The 26,095-nt window shown below is 49.8% G+C and overlaps 1 protein-coding gene across 10 annotated transcripts in view; it reads right to left on the bottom strand.

Moving 5' to 3' along the window:
- The window catches only part of TRAF3 (TNF receptor associated factor 3), a 133,390-nt gene that overhangs the window by 32,931 nt on the left and 74,364 nt on the right, over positions 1 to 26,095 (bottom strand). For 6 of the 10 annotated variants that reach the window (XM_051834863.2, XM_051834862.2, XM_051834871.2 and 3 more), the window contains 5 exons: positions 24,011 to 24,128; positions 6,246 to 6,507; positions 4,525 to 4,576; positions 1,057 to 1,161; positions 277 to 444 (listed from right to left, as the gene is read on the bottom strand). In XM_051834863.2, coding sequence (XP_051690823.1) covers positions 277 to 444; positions 1,057 to 1,161; positions 4,525 to 4,576; positions 6,246 to 6,490 — 570 coding nt within the window. In that variant the 5' untranslated portion in view covers positions 6,491 to 6,507; positions 24,011 to 24,128. Of the gene's footprint in view, positions 1 to 276; positions 445 to 1,056; positions 1,162 to 4,524; positions 4,577 to 6,245; positions 6,508 to 13,832; positions 14,089 to 24,010; positions 24,129 to 26,095 lie in introns of all 10 variants that reach the window. The other 4 variants (XM_051834867.2, XM_070065423.1, XM_051834868.2 and 1 more) reach the window with 3 other exon arrangements.

The raw sequence follows: 26,095 nt of genomic DNA, 5'->3' as shown, positions 1-26,095 counted from the left end.
GGTTAAGCTACCCGCGGCACTGGCATCTCTGCCTGGGAAAGCAGCAGCAGAGGGCCCAAGTCCTTGGGCCCTGGCACCACGTGGGAGACCAGGAAGAAGCCTGGCCATTGTGGTCATCTGGGAAGTGAACCAGCGGATGGAAGATCTCTGTCTTGCCTCTCCCTAACTATGTTTTCAAATAAATAAATACATATTTTAAAAACAAAAAGAACAGTCATCCAAAGAGCTCCTCTGAGAGGAAGCTCCCCAGCGCTGAGAGGGTGGTGGGCAGCACACCTGCAGGGTGATCATGGGGACCTGGCTCTTGCAGTGGCTGCACGTGGCCTCGCGGTACTTGCAGGCCTTCTCCACATGGTCGCGCAGATCCTTCCTCAGCACCTTCTCTTTGCAGTCAGCGCGCACACAGGCAAGTTCCTCGAACTGGCAGTCATTTTTTAGATGTACCTGCAGGACAAACCATTCCAAGTCTGTAACTGGCAGAGAAAAAATACTAATCTGAGATACCATGCTCTAACCACCACACAACGAACTCCTACGGAATGCTTCCACTCAGCTTTCAGACCAGTTTTCACAGCAAAGAGTCGCAAATACACCAAGAAACACCAAATTCCACGTTCCATCTAGTGCCTGCCGTTGAAGAGCTGAGTCACTCTTCCTTGTCGATGGACAGATGGGCATCTGCTGAGAGCGCTGTTTTATCCCACATCAAATGTGCTGACAGGGTAAAATATGAGGTAAATTAAAAAAATAAAAAAAGAAATTATGTGGACTCTGATAGTAAAAAAAAAGGTTTTAATGTGACTTCCAAAATTAAAATCTAATTCAGATTTTTCTATTCTAAATAGAACGAGAGTATTTAAAAACAACTGGCAACTCTGTCAGTGAAGATACAAACAGCACAGCACGTGGACCAGCAGCCTGTGTTCCGAAGCCACAGTTCGTGGCTGTGTTCCGAAGCACTAGCGTGGACGTGGCCTTCAGGTGCCATGTCACAGCTGGACAAAGTAAGGGGCTCATGTTCCTTGTGTCAAAGCCGCAGTGCCACGTGGGACCTACCAGCAGATGCCCCAGTGCCAACTGCTCCGCACAGCCTCTGCTCTCGTTCCGACAGCAGATCTGAAGGGCCAGAATCTCTCTCTTGCAGCAGTTGTCCTTGAACACCTGCAACGGAAAGGCACTTATTTTCGGGATTAACAGTTCTTAATCTACACATACTATTTTGAACAAGGCAAAACCACTTTAAAAGAGCATGAGAGCAACTCTCAAGTGGACCTCGGGAAGCATTAAGGACCATCTTAATTTCTGCAAGTAGAATGAAGGAGCCCCACTAAATGACACAATTTAAATTCTCTAACCTGAACTTGACCATCTTTGGTTAGATAAGCCAAAATAAAATGAATTATACTGAATAATTAAAGACCACTCTGTAACATCCAAACAGTTTCAATTAACCGATGTAATCTCAGGTCAAGGGAAGAGGAGGCCACTTCACATATGCACGCCTGGGACTTGCAGGAGCCAGCTACGGGGTGGGGGATGGTAGGGAGCAGGATCTCCCTGCAGAACGACTTGAGCAGGGCTTGGAAGCACCTCAACACAGCTCAGATGGCTTGCTAAGAGCAGACTGACTCCTGGAAGAGATCATATTCTGTGATGATTTATAAAACAATTATTTTGGTTTCTTCTCCTAAGGTTATGCTACTTATAACCCACTTCTTCATCACAACGGAACCACAGGCCTCCTGTAACAAAAACACTCCTTTAAACATATATCAGAAAAGTTAATCTAATAATGAAAATATTTTCCTTTGAAAATGAAAACCTTGCAGGTGTTAATTTTATTTTACCCTTAGAAACAAATACTCTTACTCTATCTAACAACACAGTCTACATCTTTGTCCTCAGGCATTTCTAAGACACTCCATCTGTTAATAACACCCACGGTGTAAGAGAAACCGGGAGTTAAACCTTCTGACCTCCACCAGTGCAAAAAACAGAATCAACAACAGTTAAGAATTAAAAATAAACTAAGATGGAGTAAAATCCAATCCTTTATAAACATGATTTTTTAAAAAGTCATGACTTGGGGCCGGCCCTGTGGCACAGCAGGTTAATGCCCTGGCCTACAGCACCAGCATCCCATATGGGCACCAGTTCTAGTCTCGGCTGCTCCTCTTCCGATTCTCAATCTGATTCCGATTGGCCTGGGAAAGCAGTGGAAGATGGCCCATGTCCTTGGAACCCTGCACCCATGTGGGAGACCCGGAAGAAGCTCCTGGCTCCTGGCTCCGGATTGGTGCAGCTCCGGCCATTGCGGCCATCTGGGGAGTGAAGCAGTAGATGGAGAACAACCTCTCTGTCTCTACCTCTCTCTCTAATTCTTTCAAATAAATAAAATAAATCTTTAAAAAAATAAAAAATAAAAAGTCATGACTTAAGATACATAGTATCAACAGAATAGGTATTTTTAACTAGGAATGAATGAGCTTCCTTTCTCCTTAAATCACCTGAGTTTAGCCTTACAGATAAAAAACACAGACCCAACATCCAGCCCCCATACCCCACACCCCAGTATAACAAGAGCAAAGCAGTCAGAGAGAAAGGCCCTGGATTATTTATTCCAACCACTCCTTTAACACACACGAGGAGCCGGAGCAACAGCAGCCGAGCAGACCAGGCCTCCAGGCACCCAGCCGGCTCTGCTCCTTCTCTCTCATGATAGTCAGCAACCTTTTTCCTTTCCCTTCGGCTATTAATGTCATTGAGAAATAGGGGCTGGTGCTGTGGCGCAGCGGGTTAACGCCCTGCCTGAAGAGCCGGCATCCCATATGGGCGCCAGTTCTAGTCCCGGCTGTTCCTCTTCTAATCCAGCTCTCTGCTATGGCCTGGGAAAGCAGTACAAGATGGCCTAAGTCCTTGGGCCCCTGCCCCATGAGGGAGGCCTGGAAGAAGCTCCTGGCTCCTGGCTTCAGATCAGCGCAGCTCTGGCTGTTGCAGCCATCTGGGGAGTGAACCAGCAGATGGAAGACCTCTCTCTCTGTCTCTACCTCTCTCTGTAACTCTTTCAAATAAATACAATAAATCTTAAAAAAGAAATAGAGACAATAATTCTGAATAATTAACCAGAAACCCATTGGTTTCAACTGTCTCTCAGCTACATCAATTAGACACACGGGAACAAGGTAGTTGCTTATAGTATTTGGACAAGGAGTAGAGTTGAGTGACCTGGTATTCTTAGCCCTAACTCACCCAAGCCTTTAGCAGAAGGTCAGTGTTAAACAACAGGCACACTGGCCGGCGCCACAGCTCACTTGGCTAATCCTCCGCCTGTGGTGCCAGCACCCTGGGTTCTAGTCCCGATGGGGCACTGGATTCTGTCCCGGTTGCCCCTCTTCCAGGCCAGCTCTCTGCTGTGGCCCGGGAGGGCAGTGGAGGATGGCCCAAGTGCTTGGGCCCTGCACCCCATGGGAGACCAGGAGGAAGCACCTGGCTCCTGCCTTCGGATCGGTGCAGCGCGCCGGCCGTAGAGGCCATTTGGGGGGTGAACCAACGGATGGAAGACCTTTCTCTCTGTCTCTCTCACTGTCTAACTCTGCCTGTTAAAATAAATAAATAAACAAACAAACCAACAAACAGGCACATGGTCTCAGACCTTCCAGAGCAGGTTCTGTCAGCAGTACAAGGACACCTACACCCAGCAGCCCTCCACCCGGCATCCGCCTGGGTTGCCCCAACAGCCCAGCGAGCGCAAAGCCCTGCACAGGCAAACCCCGGAGCAGGCTTCACTGCGCAGCCTAGCGACCTCCATCTAAAGCTTGCTAGGCTCGTCGTCAGACGGCAGAACCACGCATGCTTTTATTGAGATCTTAAGCACTGAGGATGCACTGTTTCAAACTCCGAGTGCACCCAGTAGGGTTTAGTGGCACATGGATGACCACCTGTCAGAGAGGTCATGGAGGGATCGGGCCCAGCAGGGAGTCTGGCAAGGCAAGCCCGGATAGTCCTTTGTGCTCAGTGTGCAGTGACACCCATGGGCTCTGGCTGACACCCAGCACCGTGTGAGGAGACAATGGGCTGTCTCACGTCAGATGACCACAACACACTGCGGGCAGCAGGGGAGCAAATCCAAATGAGCTCATCAGACGAGCAGGAGTTCAAAGGTAAAATCTGAAGCGTCAGGGATAAGCTGTCTGGGCTGGACAGCCAGGGGACAGCCGTGACTGCAGACACGGGGATTTTACTCACAGGGCCTCAGCCGGGCCACCTCACCCTTGCCTCCAGGAGCCTTAGCAGCTGATGCCAGCACTGTCATGGACCTCCTGAAGCCCACACAGCTGGGAAGCAGCCAACAGCTCTGACCGCCATCTGTCCTGGTGCCTACACCACATGGTACCCAGCCTTGTAGGAGCTGCCACAGCAGTGGTCAAACTGAGGCAGAACTGGGTGCCAGTGCATGCACTGCAAGCCCCGTGAAAAGATGAGCCCAGCACCAGACCACACGATGAATCAGAAACCCAAGAATACCTTGTCTTTCACAATGCTTTCTTGACACGCGGTACATTTCGGACTTGAGGAGCTGAAGGGAGACACAACAATTCGTTAGCGTGGAAGTGGCTTTTGCACTCACTGTGCACAGGGCTCTGCATTCCAGCCAGGCGCTCTCCAGGACCAGAGCCCCCGGCAGCGTTTGAGCTGAGTTCAAATGTGAAGCCACAGGAGAAAAGAGATGACTTTCTTAAATGCTGATTTCCCAAAAGGAACTTACTAAGTAGAACGCCAGCTCAGTGCCCCAGTAAAGCCTTTTCAAAGAACATGAAAGTCAAGTCTGATTTCAGAACCACACTGGCTCTCTGTGGAGCAGCTCTTCAGCGCCGGCACCTGCGGCTTGCCGGGGCTGCTTCACAGGCTCCTGCTTTCTAAGAGTATTCAGCACACTCTCCACACAGATCGTCTCCACCGAACTGGAAGGCCAGTGCCCACTGCATGGGAGGCAGCCCCTCCCCAGTGGCCCACCCACCTGTAGGCCTTTTCTGGGCAGAGGGGCAGGGCAATCAGGTGCTAAGTTCACCAAGTCATCACTAGGCTCAACTCAAGAGTCATCGTGGCAGGGCCAGTGCTGTGGCGAGGCGGGTACAGCTGCTGTCTGCAGGGCTGGCATCCCATATGGGTACCAGTTTGAGTCCCTGCTGCTCCACTTCCTATCTAGGTCTCTGCTGTGGCCTGGGAAAGCAGTAGAAGATGGCCCAAGTCCTGGGGCCCCTGCACACCCGTGGGAGACCCGGAAGAAGCTCCTGGCTGCTGGCTTCAGATCGGCGCAGCTCTGGCCATTGTGGCCAACTGGGGAGTGAACCAGTGGATGGGAGACCTTTCCCTCTCTCTCTGCCTCTTCCTTTTCTCTGTGTAACTCTGACTTCCAAATTAATCAATCAAAGAAAAAAAAAAGAGTCATCGTACCTCTAAGCAGGCCAAAGAGAGTGGACGGTTTGGGATATGTGGCAAGACTGGCTGTGTTGGGGGTTGGGGCAGGCACTGAGAGGAGAGTGACAAGGAGGGAGGCTGGGTGCTGCGCCTGCCAGAGGGTCTCTGGGCAGCCCAGGCGCAAGTGGTAAACTGGAAGGAGTTGGGCAACTCTTCCCTGGTGATGTGCCCTAGGGCCACAAGAAGCTTGAGGCGTGTCTGCTACCCCTACTGCCCAGGGTGGCATCCAGAAAACGGACAGCAGCTGTGAGACGGAGGAAGCTGCTTCTTGCCGCTGCTGGACTGTAAGCGCTAGCCTCCCCGGTGGGCTGCACGGCAGCACTGACACGGCTCAAAAGCGCAGGCAGAGGTAAGTGCACAGACGGAGTTACTGCTCGGGCGTGGCACGCCTGCACGCCTGCACGCCAGAGTCTGGAACTTCGACAGCGCCGTCTCAATGGCTGCTCCTCCATCCCCTCCACAGAACCAGCAGCTGCTTGAGCAAACCACAACAAGAGACGGAGGCTGCAGACAGAGGAGCTGATGCCAGCAGGGAGCCCTCGGAGGACGGGGGCTGGGCAGGGACAAAGGCCTACACAGACCTCAGCAAGCGCAGATGCGGATTTCACGGAGGCGCCCGAAGCTGCACAAGCCGGGCCCTCCTCCAGGGTGAGTAAAACCGTCAGAGGTTTATTTTGTTGGGAAACAAACAAATGGGTGAGGAGAGGAGCTAGGCCAGGCACAAGCAGGCTAAGCAAGGGCTGCCCACTGGGCCATACAGCACCCACCTCAACAGGGCAGCCATGCAGCTCTCACAGAACCGGTGCCCACACTCGGTCTGCTTCGGGTTGCACAGCACCAGGCGGCACTTCTCACACTTGTACTTGTCCTCCACAGTCTTCACAAACTTCTCCTTGTAGCCTCCCTGCTCAGGGGCGAAAACAGCTGTCCCAGCGCCCCGGTCAGGGTGCAGCTTCAGCGGTGGGTTTGCCTGCACTGTGCCAGGGGAGTCCATCTTTTTACTTGACTCCATTTTAGTAAAGACAAGTTCTGCCAGGAATAAAAAAAAAAAGGCAAAAAAACAGATAAGTAAGTAGTGTGTCATCCCATCATCCTATCCAAGGGAAAAACAGCCATGGAAAAGCAACAGTGCTGGGGCGTGGTAGGTGATGTGATGCTTGTGACGCTGGCATCACATATGGGCACCAGTTCGAGTCCAGGCTACCCCACTTCTCATCCCGCTCCCTGCTGAAGTGCCAGGAAAGCAGCGGAGGATGGCCCAAGCGCTCGGGCTCCTGCCACTCACGTGAGAGACCCAAATGAAGCTTCAGCCTGGCCCAGCCCCTACTGTTGGGACCATTTGGGGAGTGAGCCAGTAGACAGAAGATCTCTGAGTCTCTCTCTGTAACTCTGCCTTTAAAATAAATAAAACAATACTTCAAAAAAAAAAAAAAAAAAAACCAAAAAGTATCTGAGAGATGTAGTTTTATTTTTTAAAGATTTACTTGTTTAATTGAGAGGCAGACATACAGAGGGAGGGAGAGACAGAGAAAGAGGTCTTCCATCCACTGGTTCACTCCCCAAATAGTCACAATGGCAGGAGCTGGGCCAATCCAAAGTCAGGAGCTTCTTCCAGGTCTCCCATGTGGGTGCAGGAGCCAAGCTCTCGAGCCATCTTGCACTGTTTTCCCATGCACATTAGCAGGGAGCTGGGTTGGAAGTGGAGTAGTTAACGCTACCTACATGGGAGACCTGGATTGCTGTTAGCCGTTGGCTTAACCACCATGCCAAACACATGCCAAACATAATAATTTTATGCTAAGAAAACACATTTTAGGGGCCAGCGCTATGGCGTAGCTACTAAAACCACCGCCTGCAGTGCCATACGGGTACCACCGGTTTGTGTCCCGGCTGCTCCACTTCCAATCCAGCTCTCTGCTATGGCCTGGGAAAGCAGTGGAGGATGGCCCAGGTGCTTGGACCCCTGTACCCACATGAGAGACCAGGAGGAGGCTCCAGACTCCTGGCTTCAGATAGGCCCAGCTCCAGCTGTTGCAGCCATTTGGGGAGTGAACCAGCGAATGGAACACCTCTCTCTCTCTGGATTTCTGCCTTTCAAATAAATAAATAAATCTTAAAAAAAGAAAGAAAGAAAAAGCAAGCACATTTTGGACACCGGACAGTGTTAAGAGGAACGCGTACACTTTGAACCTTCCTGGGAGCGTGTGTGCTCAGCCCTCCGTGCCCTTCTCTACAAGGCAGCTCCACTACGCCAGTGCATGCACGCCTCCGCCACCTTGGGGCTCAGCCTGCACAGCACAGCCAGCCAGTGAGGAAGGGAGGGGCCAAGCAGGGAGGCAGGCTTCCCCCCTCCGCAGCAGCACATCTGGTCAACAGGCAGGGCAGGGCTCTTTCCAAGCTCACAGGCTTCCTCAAGAACACTTGCTGTTTGCCCAATTCATCTGTTTTTGTGACTGTACTTACAAGGTCCTAGGCCTCGACCCGAGACCCCGCCTTTTTTCCTCAGTGTGAGACTCAGCACGGTGAGCCAGGCTGCAAACCCTACGCCCTCAACCCAGGGCCGGCGGAGCCAGGGCCAGCTCCTTCTGAGCCCTGTGCTTGCACTGTGTTTTGCTGCCTTTTTCAGGCTGATAGAAATGAACATTTCCAGGCTAGGGATGTATAAAAAACCGAACGCCGGCAGCAGAACATCTGACAGATTAATGAACGGGTGTTCTATTACACTTGGGCTAGCTTTGATAAAATAGAACACTGCTGGGAGCCTTGTGAGAAATTAATTTATTTGTGAAAACAACAAAGTTTTCAAAATGACCTCAGGAGGTCAGAGACTCTGCCTGCCAAAGCGCCAGTCAAAGCCCTGCTCCTGAAGACCTGCTGAGCCGTGCCCAAGCAGGAAGGCAGCCAGCACTGCCCTTGCCTGTCAGACGAGGGTGGCCAGGGCCATCTCCCTCTGCTCCCCGCACTGGCCGTGTGCTTCCTCAGGGGTCGAAGTGGCCCACAGCCCTGGCCACTGTGCTGCCGGTGCTGCCCCAGGCAGGCAGGCCTCCCTCACCTCTGTGCTTTCCCACAGCACTGCCTGCCTCTCAGCACACACACCACCTGTCCCTCCCGCTCCTCCACAGAACATAGCCCCAGCTACTCAAACCAGTGCCTGACCAGTAGAAGGTACCTAGGAAGGGGAGGTCCCCGTCTCTCACACCAAACTGTATCTTTGGGACAAAATGACTTCCAGAAGCAGGAAACCCTCACAGCCTCATGCCTCGAGGAGCCTGCTGAGAGTGAAAGCCACCCAGAGCTTAGTTAGCACTGCACCCTGCAGGACACAGCTTCAAGTCCTTGTTTTCATGGCAGCCTTGTCCCGAAAGGCACAGGAAACCCCAGGTCAGCAGGTTTGTCAGGGCTTCACCCTGCACACGTGGGCATCTCATGAAGGGGCCACTGGGGGCCTCTCACACAGCTGGCCAGGATCCCCCACATCCTGTCCCAGTGTGGCCTGTCCGTCATGGCACCGACACAGCAGGAACAAGAGAAGCAGCAGCCCCCCTCTTCCCAGCACAGGGAGGGAAAACCAGTGCACAAAACCACCCAACACCCAGAGCAGGCCACTCGGGGGCAGAAAGTCAACTTGTGGTTTCAGGGCTGGGGACTGGGGAGGAGTGCTGCTGATGGGTACCGCCTTTCTGCTGGGTGACGAGAATGCTCTGGAACACAGTGGTGACAGCCACACACCTCTGTGAACAGCCAAATAACCAAAAAATTGTATCTGTAAATGAGTAAACTTATAGTATGCAAATTACATCTCAATTAAAAACCTAAGGGGGGGCAGCACCATGGCGCAGTAGGTTGATCCTCCGTCTGCAGCACCGGCATCCCATATGGGCACGGTTCTAGTCCCAGCTGCTCCTCTTCCCATCCAGCTCTCTGCTGTGGCCTGGGAAAGCAGCATAAGATGGCCCAAGTGCTTGGGCCCTGCACCCACGTGGGAGACCCGGAAGAAGCTCCTGGCTCCTGGCTTCGGATCGGTGTAGCTCCGGCCGTTGTGGCCATGTGGGGAGTGAACCAACAGAAGGAAGATCTTCCTGTCTCTCCCTCTCACTGTCTGTAACTCTCTCTCTCAAATAAATAAATAAAATTTTTAAAACAACAACAGCAAAGGGGCCGGTGCTGTGGCGTAGCAGGTAAAGCCACAGCCTGCAGTGCCGGCATTCCAAATGGGTGCTGGTTCAAGTCTCAGCTGCTCCACTTCCAGTCTCACTCCTGCTGTGGCCTGGGAAGCAGTGGAAGATGCCCAAGTGCTTGGAGCCCTGCACCCACGTGGGAGACCAGGAATCAGCTCCTGGCTCCTGGCTTTGGCCTGGCCCAGCTCTGGCTGATGCACCCATTTAGGGAGTGAACCAGTGGATGGAAAGACCTCTCTCTCATTCTGTCTCTCCCTCTATCTCTCTAACTCTGCCTTTAAATAAATAAATACATGAAACTTGTATACCTTAAATAAAATTTAAAAAAAGAAAAAAAATAAATTTCCACATTTAAAAAAACTTAAAAAATATTAAAACTTAAGCAAATCTTATACAACGTGACTGTTTAGAAGATTCCATTAGAGGCTGCCATTGCAGTGCACTGGTCTGCTATATAAGGGCTAGTTCAAGTCACTGATGCTCAACTTCTGATTCAGTTCCTTGCGAATGTACCTGGGAAAAGCAGAAGCTGGCCCAAGTGCTTGGGCCCTGCACCCAAGAGCTTTCTGTCTCTTCTTTCTCTGTAATTCTGCTTTTCAAATAAATAAAATCTTTTATTTTTTTAGAAAGCTTCGATTTAATAAATACAAATTTAACAGGTACAGCTTTAGGAATACAGCAGCTTTTCCCCCATATTTGTCCTCCCACCCCCACTTCCGTCCCACCTCCTACTCCCTCTCCCATCTCATTCTTCATTAAGATCCATTTTTAATTATCTTTACATACAGAAGACCAATTCTACACTAAGTAAAGATTTTAACAGTCTGCACCCACACAGACACACGAAGTATAAAGCACTGTTTGAAGACAAGTTTTACCACCCACCTGTGTGCTTCTACCTGAGCCCACCCTTGTCTCTCTCCAGTCAACAACAGCCTGAACTTTGTGCCATAATGCTCCTGCTAGCATATCCGTGAGTACCTCAAAAAGTGTTTGAAAAATGGAATTAGCAGCCAGCGCTGTGGTGCAGTGGGTAGAGCTGCAGCCTGCAACTCTGGATCTTGTATGGGCACCGGTTTGTGTCTGGGATGCTCCACTTCCAATCCAGCTCACTGCTAATGGCCTTAGGATAGAAGGGAAGACGGCCCAAGTGCTTGAGCCCCTGCTACCCACGTGGGAGACCTGGAAGCTCCTGGCCTTTGGCTAGCCCAGCTCTGCTGTTGCAGCTACCTGAGGAGTGAACCAACAGATGAAAGATCTGTCCCTCTCTCTGTCTCTCCCTCTCTCTTTGTAATTCTTTCAAATCAATAAACTTAAAAAAAGAAAAATGCAATTAAAAGTTTATTTTGCTGCAAAATATTACTAAAATTCATACATACTGAGAGGTCTTAAGTTCATGAAAATGCTACTATGAAAAACCTATGCATGGTTTTCAAAATGTTTGCACAAAATAAAATTGATTTCATCTTCCCATGAATATTCTGAAGTACCTTCAGTTCTTTTCTGTTCATTTTCACTTTTAATTAACACATGATTACATATATTTATAGGATACAGTATGATATTTTGCTATGTTCAAACAGCATGTAATAATCAAATCAGTGTACTTAGCATTTCCAGCACCTTAAACATTCATCATTTCAGGTGATGGGAACATTCAAAATCCCCTTCCAACTCTTCTGAGACACACAGTGACTTGGTAATGACAGTCACCACTGCCGTAGACCACCAGAACGCGTCTCTGCTCACTACAGCGTTTAGTAACGCGTCCATCTTCTTGCCACACTTCACCCCTGGTTTTCTTCAATAACATTCTCCTGCCTCATCTTGAGCTTCATAAAGCATCGTGCTGATGAGACAAGGACATGAGCAGAAGCCGCCTTAGGTTTCTTGTCACCCCGCCTTCTTTCCAGAGATCCGTCTGTCTCACACCCCGTTTTGGTCTCCATTCCACCCCCTGCATTCTTCCCCAGGGTTGGAAGCCAGTGTGCCAAACGCGGAAGAACCAGTACAGAGAAACTCCTCTCTGCCTACTGCCCCCCCAACCGAGCCCACCTAAGATACAAGAGGTCCTAGCCTGCTGGGGTCGAGGCCTCTGCCACGTGTTCAGTCTATGAACATGACGGCAGTTGGCTGACCTCTGCGGATTTATTTTCTCTGAATAAATTCGGTCTGGCTGCAAGTTCGTATTCTGTCTCCTTTCTGTTCTGCAACTCTTTTCCTAACATTTTTTTGCACCCAGTGTGAGGAGTCACCAATCTGCTCCACTTTTTCTTAAAGATTTATTTATTTATTTATTGTTTGAAAGGCAGAGTTACACAGAGAGAGGAGAGGCAGAGAGAGAGAGAGGTCTTCCATCTGCTGGTTCACTCCCCAGTTGGCTGCAATGGCCAGAGCTGCACCAATCTGAAGCCAGGAGCCAGGAGCTTCTTCCAGGTCTCACAAGCAGGTGCAGGGGCCCAAGCACTGGGCCTTCTTTTATTGCTTTCCCGGGCCATAGCAGAGAGTTGGATAGGAAGTGGAGCAGCCGGGACTTGAACCAGTGCCCATATGGGAGGCCGGCACTGCAGCCAACAGTTTAACCCGCTACACCACACTGCTGGCCTCTGCTCCTCTTTTTCTAATAGCGCCATACACGCTCTTCTGCCAGCAGCATCGTGAGTGCCCATCCGCCCAGGCAAACACATCTGACTCACTGTTTACTGCAGTAGTAACGATGAACACACCCACCCTCTTCACACAGCTTCCAGTTTTCGTGATCACGAACAGACTGCTCTGAATGCATGGGCACATCTCTGGGCATCTGCCCAAGTCTCTCTAGGGTACATGCCCGAGATGAGGGTGTCAGGGATTTGAAAACTACAGCCTATGGGTCAAATCTAGCCAGCAGCTACTTTAAAAGGTTGTAAAGACAGGGTAGCATTATGGGGTAGCAGGTAAAGCTGTGACCTGTAATGCCAGCATCCCATATGGGTGCTGCTTCATGTTGTGGCTGCTTTACTTCTTATCCAGCTGGTTAACAGCCTGGGAAAAGCAGCGGAAAATGGCCCAAGTGCTTGGGCCGTTGCCACCCACATGGGAGACACGGATGAAGCTCCTGGCTTCTGGTTTCAGCCCGGCCAGTCCTGGCTGTTGCAGCCATCTGGAGAGTGAACCAGCAGATGGAATATCTCTGTCTCTGTTTCTCCCTCTAACCCTGACTTTCAAAATAAAGGAATCTGTAAAACAAAGAAACAAACAAAAAAGGTTGTAAAGACAAACAGAATAAAATGTACATGACACACAGCGTGTGGACCCAGTTTGTAACTTTCAGCCTCCTGTCCTTACAAGAGTTTGCAGGGGTGGGCATCCGGCCTCACAGGTAGGACATGTGGGTCCCACACTGGAGTACCTGGTTTGACACTTGGCTTTGGCTCCTTATCCCACTTTCCTGATAGTGCAGACCCTGGAGAAGCATCAGCGAAGGCCCAGGCAGCTGAGTCCCTGCCACCCACTTGGGAGACCTGGATTAAGTTCCTGGTTCCTGGCTTTGGCCCAGCCCAGTAATATCTGTTGCAGGCATTTGGGGGAGTGAACCAGTGAATGGGAACTCTCTGCCTCTCAAATTAAAAAAAAAATTTTAATTAAGTTTAAAAAAAAAACGTTTTGTACCCATTGTGCTACAGTCCACACCTGGAGTTCAGAGGACTCGCCAATGCAGTTGTGCAAGTGGGCAAGTGCCAGAGGGCAGGTAACCAGGAGCACGCCCCAGGAGCCTGAGCACTTCTTTAATCCACACCTCACCAACACCCGAATCTCTGCTAAGCCTACAGGTATAGTGGTCTTTTCCTTTTCTTATATAAATACTTGGGAAGTTTGTCCTTTGTTATCCTCCTGTTAAATGCCTGATTGTGTCTCCTTATTCTTCAAGCAAACTAGTGTCTTGTACAACACTGGTAGGAATTCTTACTATACTCGTATTTTGATTGTTAATCTGTTATATGTGTTTTAAATGTCTTATCTCAATTCATAGCTTGAGTTTAACATTGTTTACAGTGTCTATTAATGAAGAGAGGTCTTAATTTTTATATAGTAGAATTTACCCCATCTTGAACTTCCCAAATGTTCAATTAGTTTGCGGATGGTGGTGATCAAAGGGGTCACTCATGGGCAGGCATCTGGCACAATGAAGATCACCTGTGACATCTGCATCCTCTGAAGAATGGCTGTGTTCAAGTTCCGACTTTACTCCCAGTTCCAGCTTCTTGCTAATGTGCACCCCGAGGGGCAGTGGCTGATGCTTCAAGTTGTTGGATCTCTGCCATCCTTGTGGGAGACCTGGACTGAGTTCCTGACTTGTGGTTTCAGCTTGGACCGGCCCTATCTGTTGAGGGCATTTGGGGAGCGAACAAGAGCATAGGAGATCTCTATCTTGCAAATAAAATAAGTTTTTCTAAAAGATAAAACAAAAGAGACAGTCCCAGTATATATAGAAAAACAGCCATTCTAATACTATCACAGAATTTGCTCATATGAGACTAGCAAATGGGGTGGGACCTGTGGTACAGTCTGTTGAGCCACTGTTGAGGAAACTGTCTTCCCCTATGGCAATGCTGGTGCCAATACTGGCTGCTCCGTTTCCAATTCAGCTTCCCACCAATGTGTCATGGCAGCAGCAGGTGACGGCTCAAGTGCGTGGGCCCCTGCATGAGAACCCGGATGACGCTGCAGGCCCCTGGTTTCAGCCTGACCCAGCACTGGCTGTGGCAGGCACTGCAGAGTGAACCAGCTGATGGAAAACTGCTCCCTCTCTCAAGTAGATGAAAATAAATTTTAAAAATAAACATTTTATTTATTTATTTATTTTTTTTTGACAGGCAGAGTGGACAGTGAGAGAGAGAGACAGAGAGAAAGGTCTTCCTTTTGCCGTTGGTTCACCCTCCAATGGCCGTCGCGGCCAGCGCACTGCAGCCGGCGCACCGCGCTGATCCGATGGCAGGAGCCAGGAGCCAGGTGCTTTTCCTGGTCTCCCATGGGGTGCAGGGCCCAAGCACTTGGGCCATCCTCCACTGCACTCCCTGGCCACAGCAGAGGGCTGGCCTGGAAGAGGGGCGACCGGGACTAGAACCCAGTGTGCCGGCGCCGCTAGGCGGAGGATTAGCCTAGTGAGCTGCGGCGCCGGCCAAATTTTAAAAATAAACATTTTTAACAAGACTAGAAAATGAGTACTAACTATGTCAAATTGCCTAGCATGGCTCAAAGAAGATATTCTTCTAAAAACAAAAGCCTACTCAAGCATGAATGACACAGACCCTGAGCCGGACCCAGTAAGCAGTCTGCATCGGTGAGATGGCCCTATGGGCCATGGCTGGCTCCAGGGAAGCAGAAGATGGACCACCTCAACAGATATCAGCAGACAGGATGGAGGTGCACCGTCTCAGAGTTAGGTCAATCCTAGACCCCATAGGCCATCGGCTGCCACTAAGACAGGAAGTCTAGGAATCAGCAACTACCTCCAACTACCTGGACAAAAGGATGCTCACCCACCATATCCCAAGAAAATAGGAGTTTTGGATTTAGGAAAACCACTGGAGACAAATTTCTCACAACCAACTCAGAGGTGACTGGACCAGCTATTCCTGATGCCGGACACTACCTTGGTATAACTATCACCTTAAGACGATGTGCACAGCCAGGAGGCTGGAGAAACCACTGAGGTGAAATTCGCTCCAGGATCCCTCCCACCTATGGAACAGGGAAGGCAACAACCTAAGATCACCCCAGGAAACAGCATTTCCAGCTGTAGGACAAGTTTGGAACAGCAGTTGAGAGGAAGGAAGCTTTTACTAACATGCCCTCAGCCCTACAGACACTGGGAATACTGACAATGGTCGTGCACTGGCTCTTTCGTGATATGTACCCTTATACCCATCCGAAATCTCTTCTGGAATCAGGTGACATGGACGTAAAGCAGGCAAACTCAGAATCAGTCACAATGTCAGAACACGGTAATAAGTGACACCAGCAAAAACAGCCGAGTCTGGAACTCCACTAGCCCATCCCTCAATATGTACAATGAAAAAACTGGCAAGCTGGCAGAATCAAATTCTTTTTTTGAACTCTGGAAACTAACCAAAAACTTGCAGCAATCAAAGAAATGCTTGATCAACAGAATCCACCTGAATCTCCAGCTCGGCTCCACCCAGGGCAGCACCAGGCTGCAATTCTGGCAGCAGTACTGGTACTGTGGGGGCAGGGTGGGTTTTGTATGCAAAGCACTGCAGCTATTTGTTCTAGCCCAGCTGGTGGTCCCTGGAAATTTGCTTCAAAGAGCTTGCCTTGGGGTTGGGGCCATGGCTTAAGGGATTAAGCTACCGCCTACAGTGCCAGCATCCCAAATGGGTGCCAGTTCAAGTCCCCACTGCCCCACTTTCACTCCAGGACCCTGCTAACGTGCCTGGAAAAGCAGCAGCAGATGCCCCAAGTGCTTGGGCCCCCGCACCCATGTGGGAGACCAGGAAGAAGCTATGGGCTTCTGGCTTCATCCTGGCCCAGCCCTGGCTGTTGTGGCCACTTTTGGAACATACCAGTAGATGGAAGATCTCTCTCTCTCTCTCTCCCCTTCTCTCTCTCTATAACTGCCTTTCAAATAAATGAATAAATCTTGAAAAGAAAAAAAAAAGGTGGGGGGTACCTTTATCTCACCAGACTTGGACCTCTCCCCCTGCCAAGGTGGCTACCGGAGGTGAGAGGGTAGGGTACAGGAAACACACAGAGAAAAGTGTAGCAAGTGCTGCTGCCTGAGCCATGGGTAACACTGAGGCAAACACCAGCCTTAACAGCCTTACCAGCCTTACCAGCACGGCAGGGAAGCTGGACTCTGGCGGCTCTGGCGTACTCCCAGGACTCTAGAAGGCCACCCGAAGGCTCAGAGCAGGCTGAGTAGGTGCCTAGCATTCACCTCTAGCTGACCTTCAGGCTCTGGGTGAATTGCAGCTGAATGCTAAAGATCAAAGCCAACTGCCCAGCTGGGTGCTGAGGTAGCACCCACACACACGGACCCCATCGGAAAGTCTGGGAGATATTTTTGGTTCCAGGAACCTAAGGAATTCAGTGCCTCATCACGAGCTACATGGCTAACAGAACAGAGACTTCAGTGGGCACACAGGATGAAGAATACATGCTGCGGGCCGGCACTGTGGTGAAGCAGGCTACGCCTCTGTCTGAGCATTCCATATGGGCACCAGTTCGTGCCTCAGCTGCTCCTCTTCCAATCCAGCTCTCTGCTGTGGCCTGGGAAAGCAGTGGAAGATGACCCAAGTCCTTGGGCCCCTGCATCCACATGGGAGACCTAGAAGAAGCTCCTGGCTCCTGGCTTCAGATCGGCGCAGCTCTGGCCATTGCAGCCATTTGGGGAGTGAACTAGCGGATGGAAGACCTCTCTGTGTGTGTGTGTCTCTACCTCTCTCTGTAACTCTGCAGTGCCGGCATCCCACATGGATGTCGGTTCGAGTCCCAGCTGCTATTCTTCCAATCTAGCTCTCTGCTGTGGCCTGGGAAAACAGCAGAAGATGGCCCAAGTCCTTGGCACCCCTGCACTCCCACCCATGTGGGAGACCTGGAAGAAGCTCCTGGCTCCTGGCTTAGAATCAGCGTAGCTCTGGGCATTGAGGCCATCTGGGGAGTAAACCAGTGGATGGAAGACCTTTCTCTCTCTTTCTGCCTCTCTCTTCTGTGTGTAACTCTTTCAGATAAATAAATAAATCCTTAAAAACTAATATTTTTTAAAAGAAACAAGCAAGAAATATACAAAGTTACATCTTTGGAACTTCCCAATAAGAGAATGGTCAAAAAAAATAAATTAAAAAACAAAAAACAAAAAACAAAAAACCCGAGACTGATGCTGTGGCATACTAGGCTAAGCCTCTGCCAGCAGTGAGGGCATCCCACATGGGCGGCAGTTCCTGTCCTGGCTGTTCCTCTTCTGATCCAGCTCTCTGCTTACAGCCTGGGAAGGCAGCAGAGGCCCACATAGGAAGCCAGGCTCCTAGCTTCGGATTGGCTCAGCTCTAGCTGTTGGTTTGGGATGGAGGATCCCTCTCTCTCTCTGTCTCTCCCTCTCTCTGTCTGTAACTGTACCTTTCAAATAAAAAAGATCTTTAAAAAAAAGATTAGATTTCTTAATTTCAATATAAATATCTTTATTTTGCTTGCTTATAAATGGGCAGAAAAATAGTTAAATTCTCCCTCTGGGGGCCAGCAGGTTAAGCAGCAGTCTGCAGTGCCGGCATCCCTAGGGGCACCAGTTTGAGTCCTGACTGCTCCACTTCCAATCCAGCTCCCTGCTAACGTGAAAGCAGAAGACAGCCCACCCTGCACCCACGTGGGAAACCTGGAGTTAGTGCCTGGCTCCTGGCTTTGGCCTAGCCCAGCCCCAGCTGTTGAGGCCATTTGGAGAGTGAACCAGCAGATAGAAGATCTTTCTCCCTGTCTCTCCTTCTCTCTCCTGTAACTCTTTCAAATAAATAAGTAAATTTATAAGGAAAAAAATTCTACCCTTACCCTAAAATCTAGATGTGGGAATTACAAGTTAATGAAATTCTATAATAATTATTGTGTTGCTAAAGAAAAATTATGTAAATTCAGTCAAATGCATTAAAGATGTTTTTTTGAGGCAACTTTTAGGGACTTGCCAACTAATGCTTAATAACCTGATTTAAGGAAGTGTGGATGGGAACCTGAGGCCACTGCCAATGCCTCACCTCCGTTCTTACGGAGCATCTCATGTGGAGAGAAAACATTGCTTCCACCCACACCGATCAGGAACAGTAGAGTGCAGGAAATCATACTGAAGAGGAACCACGCACCGAGCCACTGTGCCTGTCACACCTGGAGAGGAGCTGAGACCAGACCCTACCAGAGCGGTCTGCAGCTGGCACCCTGGGCAGTGCCCGGTGAGCCTAGTCCCAGACCTCTGGTTCCGCAGCTCTCCTCGTTCAGCAGAATTACTGTTCCAACACACTACTTAGCAGTTGCTGCACTTTCAGGCATGAACTCATTGTATTTTGAGGCTTTACTTTACCCAAATGATGACTTGAGAGCACCTGGCTCGCACCTGAGGCAAAGCTAAACTTAGAAACGCAGCAAGAGCCGGACGAGGCCTCTCACTTTCCTCTGCCTCCATCACTGAGGGTTTAGTGCGTGCTCCCTACTGTGCGACTCTGGCTGAGTTGCACTTTAACTGGAGCTTAGAAACTGGAAACAAAAGGACGTCTGCAGACTACAGGGTGTTCCAAGAACTGGAAAGCCCGGGGAAAACCAAACGAGGGAGCAGCCGATAAACAAAGAACACGATTCCTGCCAGCAAGAAAGTATTAAACCTGACACACAGCTCAACATAAGTCCACAGCACGCCAAGAGGGAGAAGGGAGATGCTCACAGCGGGTGTGCCCTCCTGGTAAGAAGCTTTCTGGAAACCCACACTGAATGCAAACTCAGCACGCTGACTCCTGGTAATACCTGCTGCCAAACGCTGCCCTGGGGAGGGGGCAGGTACCCAACACAGTGCGAGAATACTGAGGAGGAGAGACGAGACTCTTCCAAGGAGGCAGCCCCTGAGGGGAGGGAGCGATGCACAGACCATCCTGCCTGCCCATGCAAGCAGTGGAAAAGAACCTGACTGAACCACACTGTGAACCATGGGCTTAAAATCCTCAGGAAAGTGACAGCCACGTGCAGCCCCACGTTGCCAATATGCCTGGACTTCCACGGCTGTGGCTGTTGAGAAGCGTTACCTAGATCCTCACTGCGAGCAAAGTGCCTCTCCCGCTCCGGGCCAGTGGTGCTGCGTGGAAGGGGGCGGGGGCAGGGGGCAGGGAGAGCGCTGAGGCCTGGCTGCTCTTACTCCATCAAGGAGCAGCCGCATCTTTCCAGGTGGAGGCTACCTGGGGCCACACCTATTTATCATTTTATTTACTTTCATTTTGTTGAAAGGGAGAGAGAGATCTTCCATCCATTGGTTCACTCCCCAAATACCCACAACAGCTAGGCCTGGGCCAGGCCAAAACCAGGGACCTGGAGTTCAGTCCAGGTCTCCCGTGTGGGTGGCAGTAACCCAGCTGCTTGAGCCCTCATCTGCTGACTCCCAGTGTACACATTCGCAAGAAGCTGCAATTGCAAGGAGAGCCAGGACTCGAACCCAGGCATTCCCATGAGGGATTGTGAAAATTCCAAGGGGCGGTGCCGGCGCCATGGCTCACTTGGTTAATCCTCTGCCTGCGGCGCCAGCATCCCATATGGGTGCTGGGTTCTAGTCCCGGTTGCTCCTCTTCCAGTCCAGCTCTCTGCTGTGGCCCGGGAGGGCAGTGGAGGATGGCCCAAGTGCTTGGGCCCTGCACCCGCATGGGAGACCAGGAGAAAGCATCTGGCTCCTGGCTTCAGATTGGCACAGCTCTGGCCGGAGTGGCCATTTGGGGAGTGAACCAACGGAAGGAAGACCTTTTTCTCTCTATCTCTCACTGTCTATAACTCTGTCAAATAAATTAAAAAAAAATTTCTTTTTTGATGGGCCAGTACTGTGGAGCAGAGCACCGGTTCTAGCCCCGGCTGCTCCTCTTTCGATCCAGCTCTCTGCTGTGGCCTGGGAAAGCAGTACAAGATGGTCCAAGTCCTTGGGCCCCTGCAACCGCATGGGAGACCCGGAAGAAGCTCCTGGCTCCTGGCTTTGGATCGGCACAGCTCCAGCTGTTGCAGCCATCTGGGGAGTGAACCAGCGGATGGAAGACCTCTCTCTCTCTCTCTCTCTCTGCCTCTGTCTGTAACTCTGTCTTTCAAATAAATAAAAATAAATCTTTTAAAAAAAATTTTTTTTGAAATTCAGTTTTTCATAATATGCATTTTCTATGAACTTCCTGAAGACTCTCCTCACAAGCATAGATTTCAAAATTTTCTTGCATCAAAATAAACATCTTTTATTTCCATTTTTTATGAACTTTCTAAAATGGCCTAGTATATGAGCTTACAACAAAAATGGAAAGATACAACACAACACTAAAAACAAGATCTACTGGGGCCTGAGTTGTGGTACAGTAGATTAAGCCATGGCTTACAACGTCGACATCCCATCTCTGAGCAATGGTTTCAGTCCCGGCTGCTCCGCTTCCAATCCAGCTCCCTGCCCACGTGTCTAGGAAAGCAGTGGAGGACAGTGTAGGTCCTTGGCCCCTACCACTCAGGTGCGAGACCCAGATGGTGTCCCGGGTTCCTGGCTTCAGTCTAACCCAGCCCTGGCCTCTGCAGCCATTTGGTGAGGGAAGCAGTAGATGGAAGAAATCGCTTGCTCACTCACCCACTCTCTAACTCTGCCTCTCAATAAATAAATAAAAAGATTTATTTATTTATTTATTTAATGAGAGGGAGAGACAAAGGTCTTCCAAGTGCTGGTTTACTCCCCAAATGGTCATAACAGCAGGAGCTGGGCTGATCTGAATCCAGGAGTTTCTTCCAGTCTCCCACATGTGTGCAGGGCCCTAAACACTTGGGTCATCCTCCACGGCTTTGCCAGGCCATCAGCAGGGAGCTGGATCAGAAGTGGAGCAGCCAGGACTCAAAGCGGTATCCATATGGGATGTCAGCACTGCAGGTGGAAGTTTACTATGCCACAGTGCCAGCTCCTCAAATAAACAAATCTTTACAAAAATGACTCCACTGGGGAGAAGTGGCACAATTTAGGCATCTACAGGAATAACAACTGTAACAGATTAAACATGATATGTTTCAATTCAACAACTGTTGGTCACTTTCAGAGTGACTGTCAAACCATATGGTTATTTGAGAACTGATTAACAGCAAAGAAACCAGACATTCATCCTGCCTCTTCTAGGTGAACTATCCCTTACTGTAACCAAACAGTAATTTTTGGAAGACTGTCTCTACAAAAATATTTCAGTGAATCCATTAAAAGTAAATGACAAGGCCGGCGCCGCGGCTCACTAGGCTAATCCTTCGCCTTGTGGTGCCGGCACACCAGGTTCTAATCCTGGTCGGGGTGCCGGATTCTGTCCCGGTTGCCCCTCTTCCAGGCCAGCTCTCTGCTGTGGCCCGGGAGTGCAGTGGAGGATGGCCCAAGTGCTTGGGCCCTGCACCCCATGGGAGACCAGGAAAAGCACCTGGCTCCTGCCTTCGGATTGGTGTGGTGCACTGGCCGCGGCACGCGGGCGGCAGTGGCCATTGGAGGGTGAACCAACGGCAAAAGGAAGACCTTTCTCTCTCTCTCTCTCTCTCACTGTCCACTCTGCCAAAAGAAAAAAAAAGAGTAAATGACAAAATGAGACTGCCACCATTGTCACTCTCTCCCAGCAAGTCCAACACAAAAGTACACACTACTGCCTTGGAGTGCCCGCGCTGGCCGGCTGAGCGGGAGCATGGCCAGACCCCGGCACCCATCCCCTCCACAGGGAGCATGGCCAGACCCCGGCACCCATCCCCTCCACAGGGAGCATGGCCAGACCCCGGCACCCATCCTCTGACTACGGGACCATCAGCCTGGTTCTTCCCACACACAAAATGCAAGCAGGACAGGGATTGGGAGGAGGATCCTAATGATCCGGAGAGACTCAAAGATACTTCACAGTTTATTTTAAACGAAGTTGAATGAATGAATGAATAAATAAAACAAAAACCTGAGATTACAGGCCGGCGCCGCGGCTCACTAGGCTAATCCTCCGCCTAGCGGCGCCGGCACACCGGGTTCTAGTCCCGGTTGGGGCGCCGGATTCTGTCCCGGTTGCCCCCCTTCCAGGCCAGCTCTCTGCTGTGGCCAGGGAGTGCAGTGGAGGATGGCCCAAGTGCTTGGGCCCTGCACCCCATGGGAGACCAGGAAAAGCACCTGGCTCCTGGCTCCTGCCATAGGATCAGCTCGGTGCACCGGCCGCAGCGCACCGGGACGCGGCAGCCATTGGAGGGTGAACCAACGGCAAAGGAAGACCTTTCTCTCTGTCTTTCTCTCTCACTGTCCACTCTGCCTGTCCAAAAAAAAAAAAAAAAAAAAAAACCTGAGATTACAGAGGAAAATTGAATGATACTATTATGAAACTGATTAAAATGAAATTTACCGGGGCCTGTGCCATGGCATAGTAGGTTAAGCCTCTACCTGCAGCGCTGGAATTACATACAGGTGCTGATTTGAGTCCAGCTGCTCAACCTCCCATCCAGTTCCCTGCTATGGCCTGGGATAGCAGCAGCAGATGGCCCAAGTGCTTGGGCCCCTGCCCCCAATGTGGGAGACCTGGAGGAAGCTCCTGGCTCCCAGCTCCCGGCTCCGGACTGGCCCAGCTCTGGCCACTGTAGCCATTTGGGGAGGGAACCAGCAGATAGAAGACCTTTCTTTCTGTAACTCTGCCTTTCAAATGAAATAAATACAAATCTTTAAAAAATGAAATGTAACGACGTTTTTTTTCATGGTTTCAATTTATGAAACATTGTCATGTATTATTTTCACTTTAGATGTAAATATTTCAAACTGTTTTTATATTCGTCCTAATATTCTAATATATTAAACAGTTGCTAATTTCAAGTACAAAATATCAATCACAAATTAGAGATTAAACACAGGGTACTGTTTCTTTTCAAACTCCTGGAGAAAGATGTTTGAGGAGTGAAGAGTTCACAAAGCAACAGGAGTGGGCCAGCCCTCCCCAACCCCCGCAGCCGTCCTGCAGCAGGGCCCTTCCTGAGAGCCGTCCCACGGCAGGCCTATGCAGCAGGGGTGCCTGCCACGCCTCCTGGTTTTCGGCTTTATTCCATCATTGCCGAGCTGTCAGGTGTGATGCCCCTTATTCTCAAAGTTTAACGCTCATTTTAAAAAGTAATAAAAATAAGGGCAGACACAAACCACAACACAGTGCCACGTACATAACAAGATGCTGAAAGACATCTGAGGAAGAATGAAACTGCTAAGCGAAAAATGAGTAAGTTCAAGATACTTTTTTTTTAAATTCCATTTTATTCATTTATTTTTTAATATGTATTTATTTGAAAGGTAGAGTTAGAGAGCGGGAGATACGAAGGTTGGACTAGGCCAAAGCTAGGATCCTGAATCTCCATTTGGGTCTCCCATGAGGCTGGCAGGGACCCAAGCACTTGGGCCACCTTCCACAGCTTTTCGAGGTGCACTAGCAGGCAGCTGGAAGGAAATAAAGCAGCCGGGACCGGAACGGGCTCTCCTAGGATACCCAGCATCACAGCCGGCAGCGCACCCCACTGCTGCACGGAGTACGCCCTAGTTCAGGATGCTTCCCAATGTAACGACTATGTTTATGCAACGTGAAACAGTGACAGGTGAAGCAAGAAATCTATGCAGACTTTTCAGTGCCTACCTGTGTGTCATACACTGTCAGATGTGTCGAAGCTTGATCAGGGAGAGACTTCAATACAGAAAGAAGTGAAGCTGTGTCAACCTTATGCTTCCTCAAAAAATGTAGTGGACTTCCTTACCTAGGAATTAATAATAATAATTGGTTAACTCTAATATGGAAAATTTCTAAAGCTTTTAAAAATAGAATTTCAGGAATACAAATTTCTATAAAATGACCAAGCAACAAGATACGTATTTTTTAATATTCATTTATTTACTTGAAAGTCAGAATTACAGAGAGAAAAGGACACACACAGATATATCTTCCACCCAGTGGTTCACTCCCAAGATGGCTGCAATAGCCAAGGCTGGACCAGGCCATTAGCTAGAGGTGGATTGGAAGTAGAGCAGCTGGGACTCAAATTGGCACCCATATGCAATGCTGGTGTTGCAGGCAGTGGCTTAACCAGCTATGCCAGGACACTGGACCCAAGATACATATTTTTAACAACTTTGTAAGCATGGAGGTTTTATTTTTTTTATTTATTTATTTTATTTATTTATTTTTTTTTGACAGGCAGAGTGGACAGTGAGAGAGAGAGACAGAGAGAAAAGTCTTCCTTTGCCGTTGGTTCACCCTCCAATGGCCGCCGCGGCCGGCACGCTATGGCTGGCGCACCGCGCTGATCCGAAGGCAGGAGCCAGGTGCTTTTCCTGGTCTCCCATGGGGTGCAGGGCCCAAGTACTTGGGCCATCCTCCACTGCACTCCCTGGCCACTGCAGAGAGCTGGCCTATTTACCTGAAAGTCAGAGAGTTACACAGAGAGAGAAGGAGAGGCAGAGAGAGAGAGAGATCTGCCATCTGCTGGTTCACTCTCCAGTTAGCCGCAACGACTGGATCTGTGCCGATCCGAAGCCAGGAGCCAGCAGCTTCTTCCAGGTCTCCCACACGGGTGCAGGGGCCCAAGCACTTGGGCCATCCTCTACTGCTTTCCCAGGCCACAGCAGAGAGCTGAATTGGAAGTGGAGCAGCCTGGACTCGAACTGGTGCCCATATGGGATGCAGGCACTGCAGGTGCTGGCCTCAGGTTTTGGTTTCCTACAATTTGTAAGTAGGAAACCAAAGTCTGTGGTTATTTTTATTTTAAGTGACTTTTACCATGAAGTATTTTGTACATAAAGGACAGGAAATATGTATCGACAATTTCATAGGGTTATTACACAAGGACTAGTCCAATTCACCCAGGCCAAGGATCCGGGGCTTTGCTAAACTCTAGACAGGCTGGGTGGGTTCCCACTCTCTGATCTTAACCCTTCCTTGCCAAAAGGAACGAGCATCTTAATTTTTATGATTTCATTTTCTGCTTTATGGGTTTGTGGTTTTTTGTTTTGTTTTTTAGATTTTATTTATTTATTTGAGAGGTAGAATTTCAGAGAGAAAGGTCTTCCATCCGCCAGTTCACTCCCCAAATGGCCGCAATGGCTAGAGCTGAGCCCATCTGAGGCCAGGGGCCAGGAGCTTCTTCTGGGTCTCCCACGTGGATGCAGGGATCCAAGCACTTGGGCCATCCTCCATTGCTTTCCCAGGCCATAATCAGAGAACTGGATCGGAAGTAGAACAGCTGGGATACGAATCAGTGCCCATTATGGGATGCCGGCACTGCAGGCGGAGGCTCAGCCTAGTATGCCCCAGCACTGGCCTCGTGCTTTTCAACAGACATTGACCACAGAGGCATGAAGCCCTAATAGACACAGTTCATTTTTGCATGCTTCTGAACTTCACATGAATAGAATCTTATTGTAAATACTTTCTGTTGCTCTTCTGCACTACTCCTGCACGTAGCTTACTGTCACTGCTATGAAACATCCCATTGTGTACCTACAGCACAAACATTCTTTCTACTATTCCTTGGGTAGCATCTGCTTCGAAGCAAGACGGACACTGTGAAGACCATTCTGGTACAGCTGTGTCAAGCGTGCACGGATTTCTCTGGAGCATACACCTAGGAGTGCCATTGCTGGCAGGTGGAGCCAAACGATCTTCCAAAACAGTTGTAACAATTTACACTCCCAGAAGGGTTCAACTTTTTCTATAAGACTTATCAGA

This window comes from Oryctolagus cuniculus, chromosome 20, assembly GCF_964237555.1.
Source record: "Oryctolagus cuniculus chromosome 20, mOryCun1.1, whole genome shotgun sequence".
In the NCBI taxonomy this organism is placed as follows: Eukaryota; Metazoa; Chordata; class Mammalia; order Lagomorpha; family Leporidae; genus Oryctolagus; species Oryctolagus cuniculus.
Note: the sequence above shows the minus strand (reverse complement) of the source record. Positions and strands in the feature narration are given on the sequence as shown.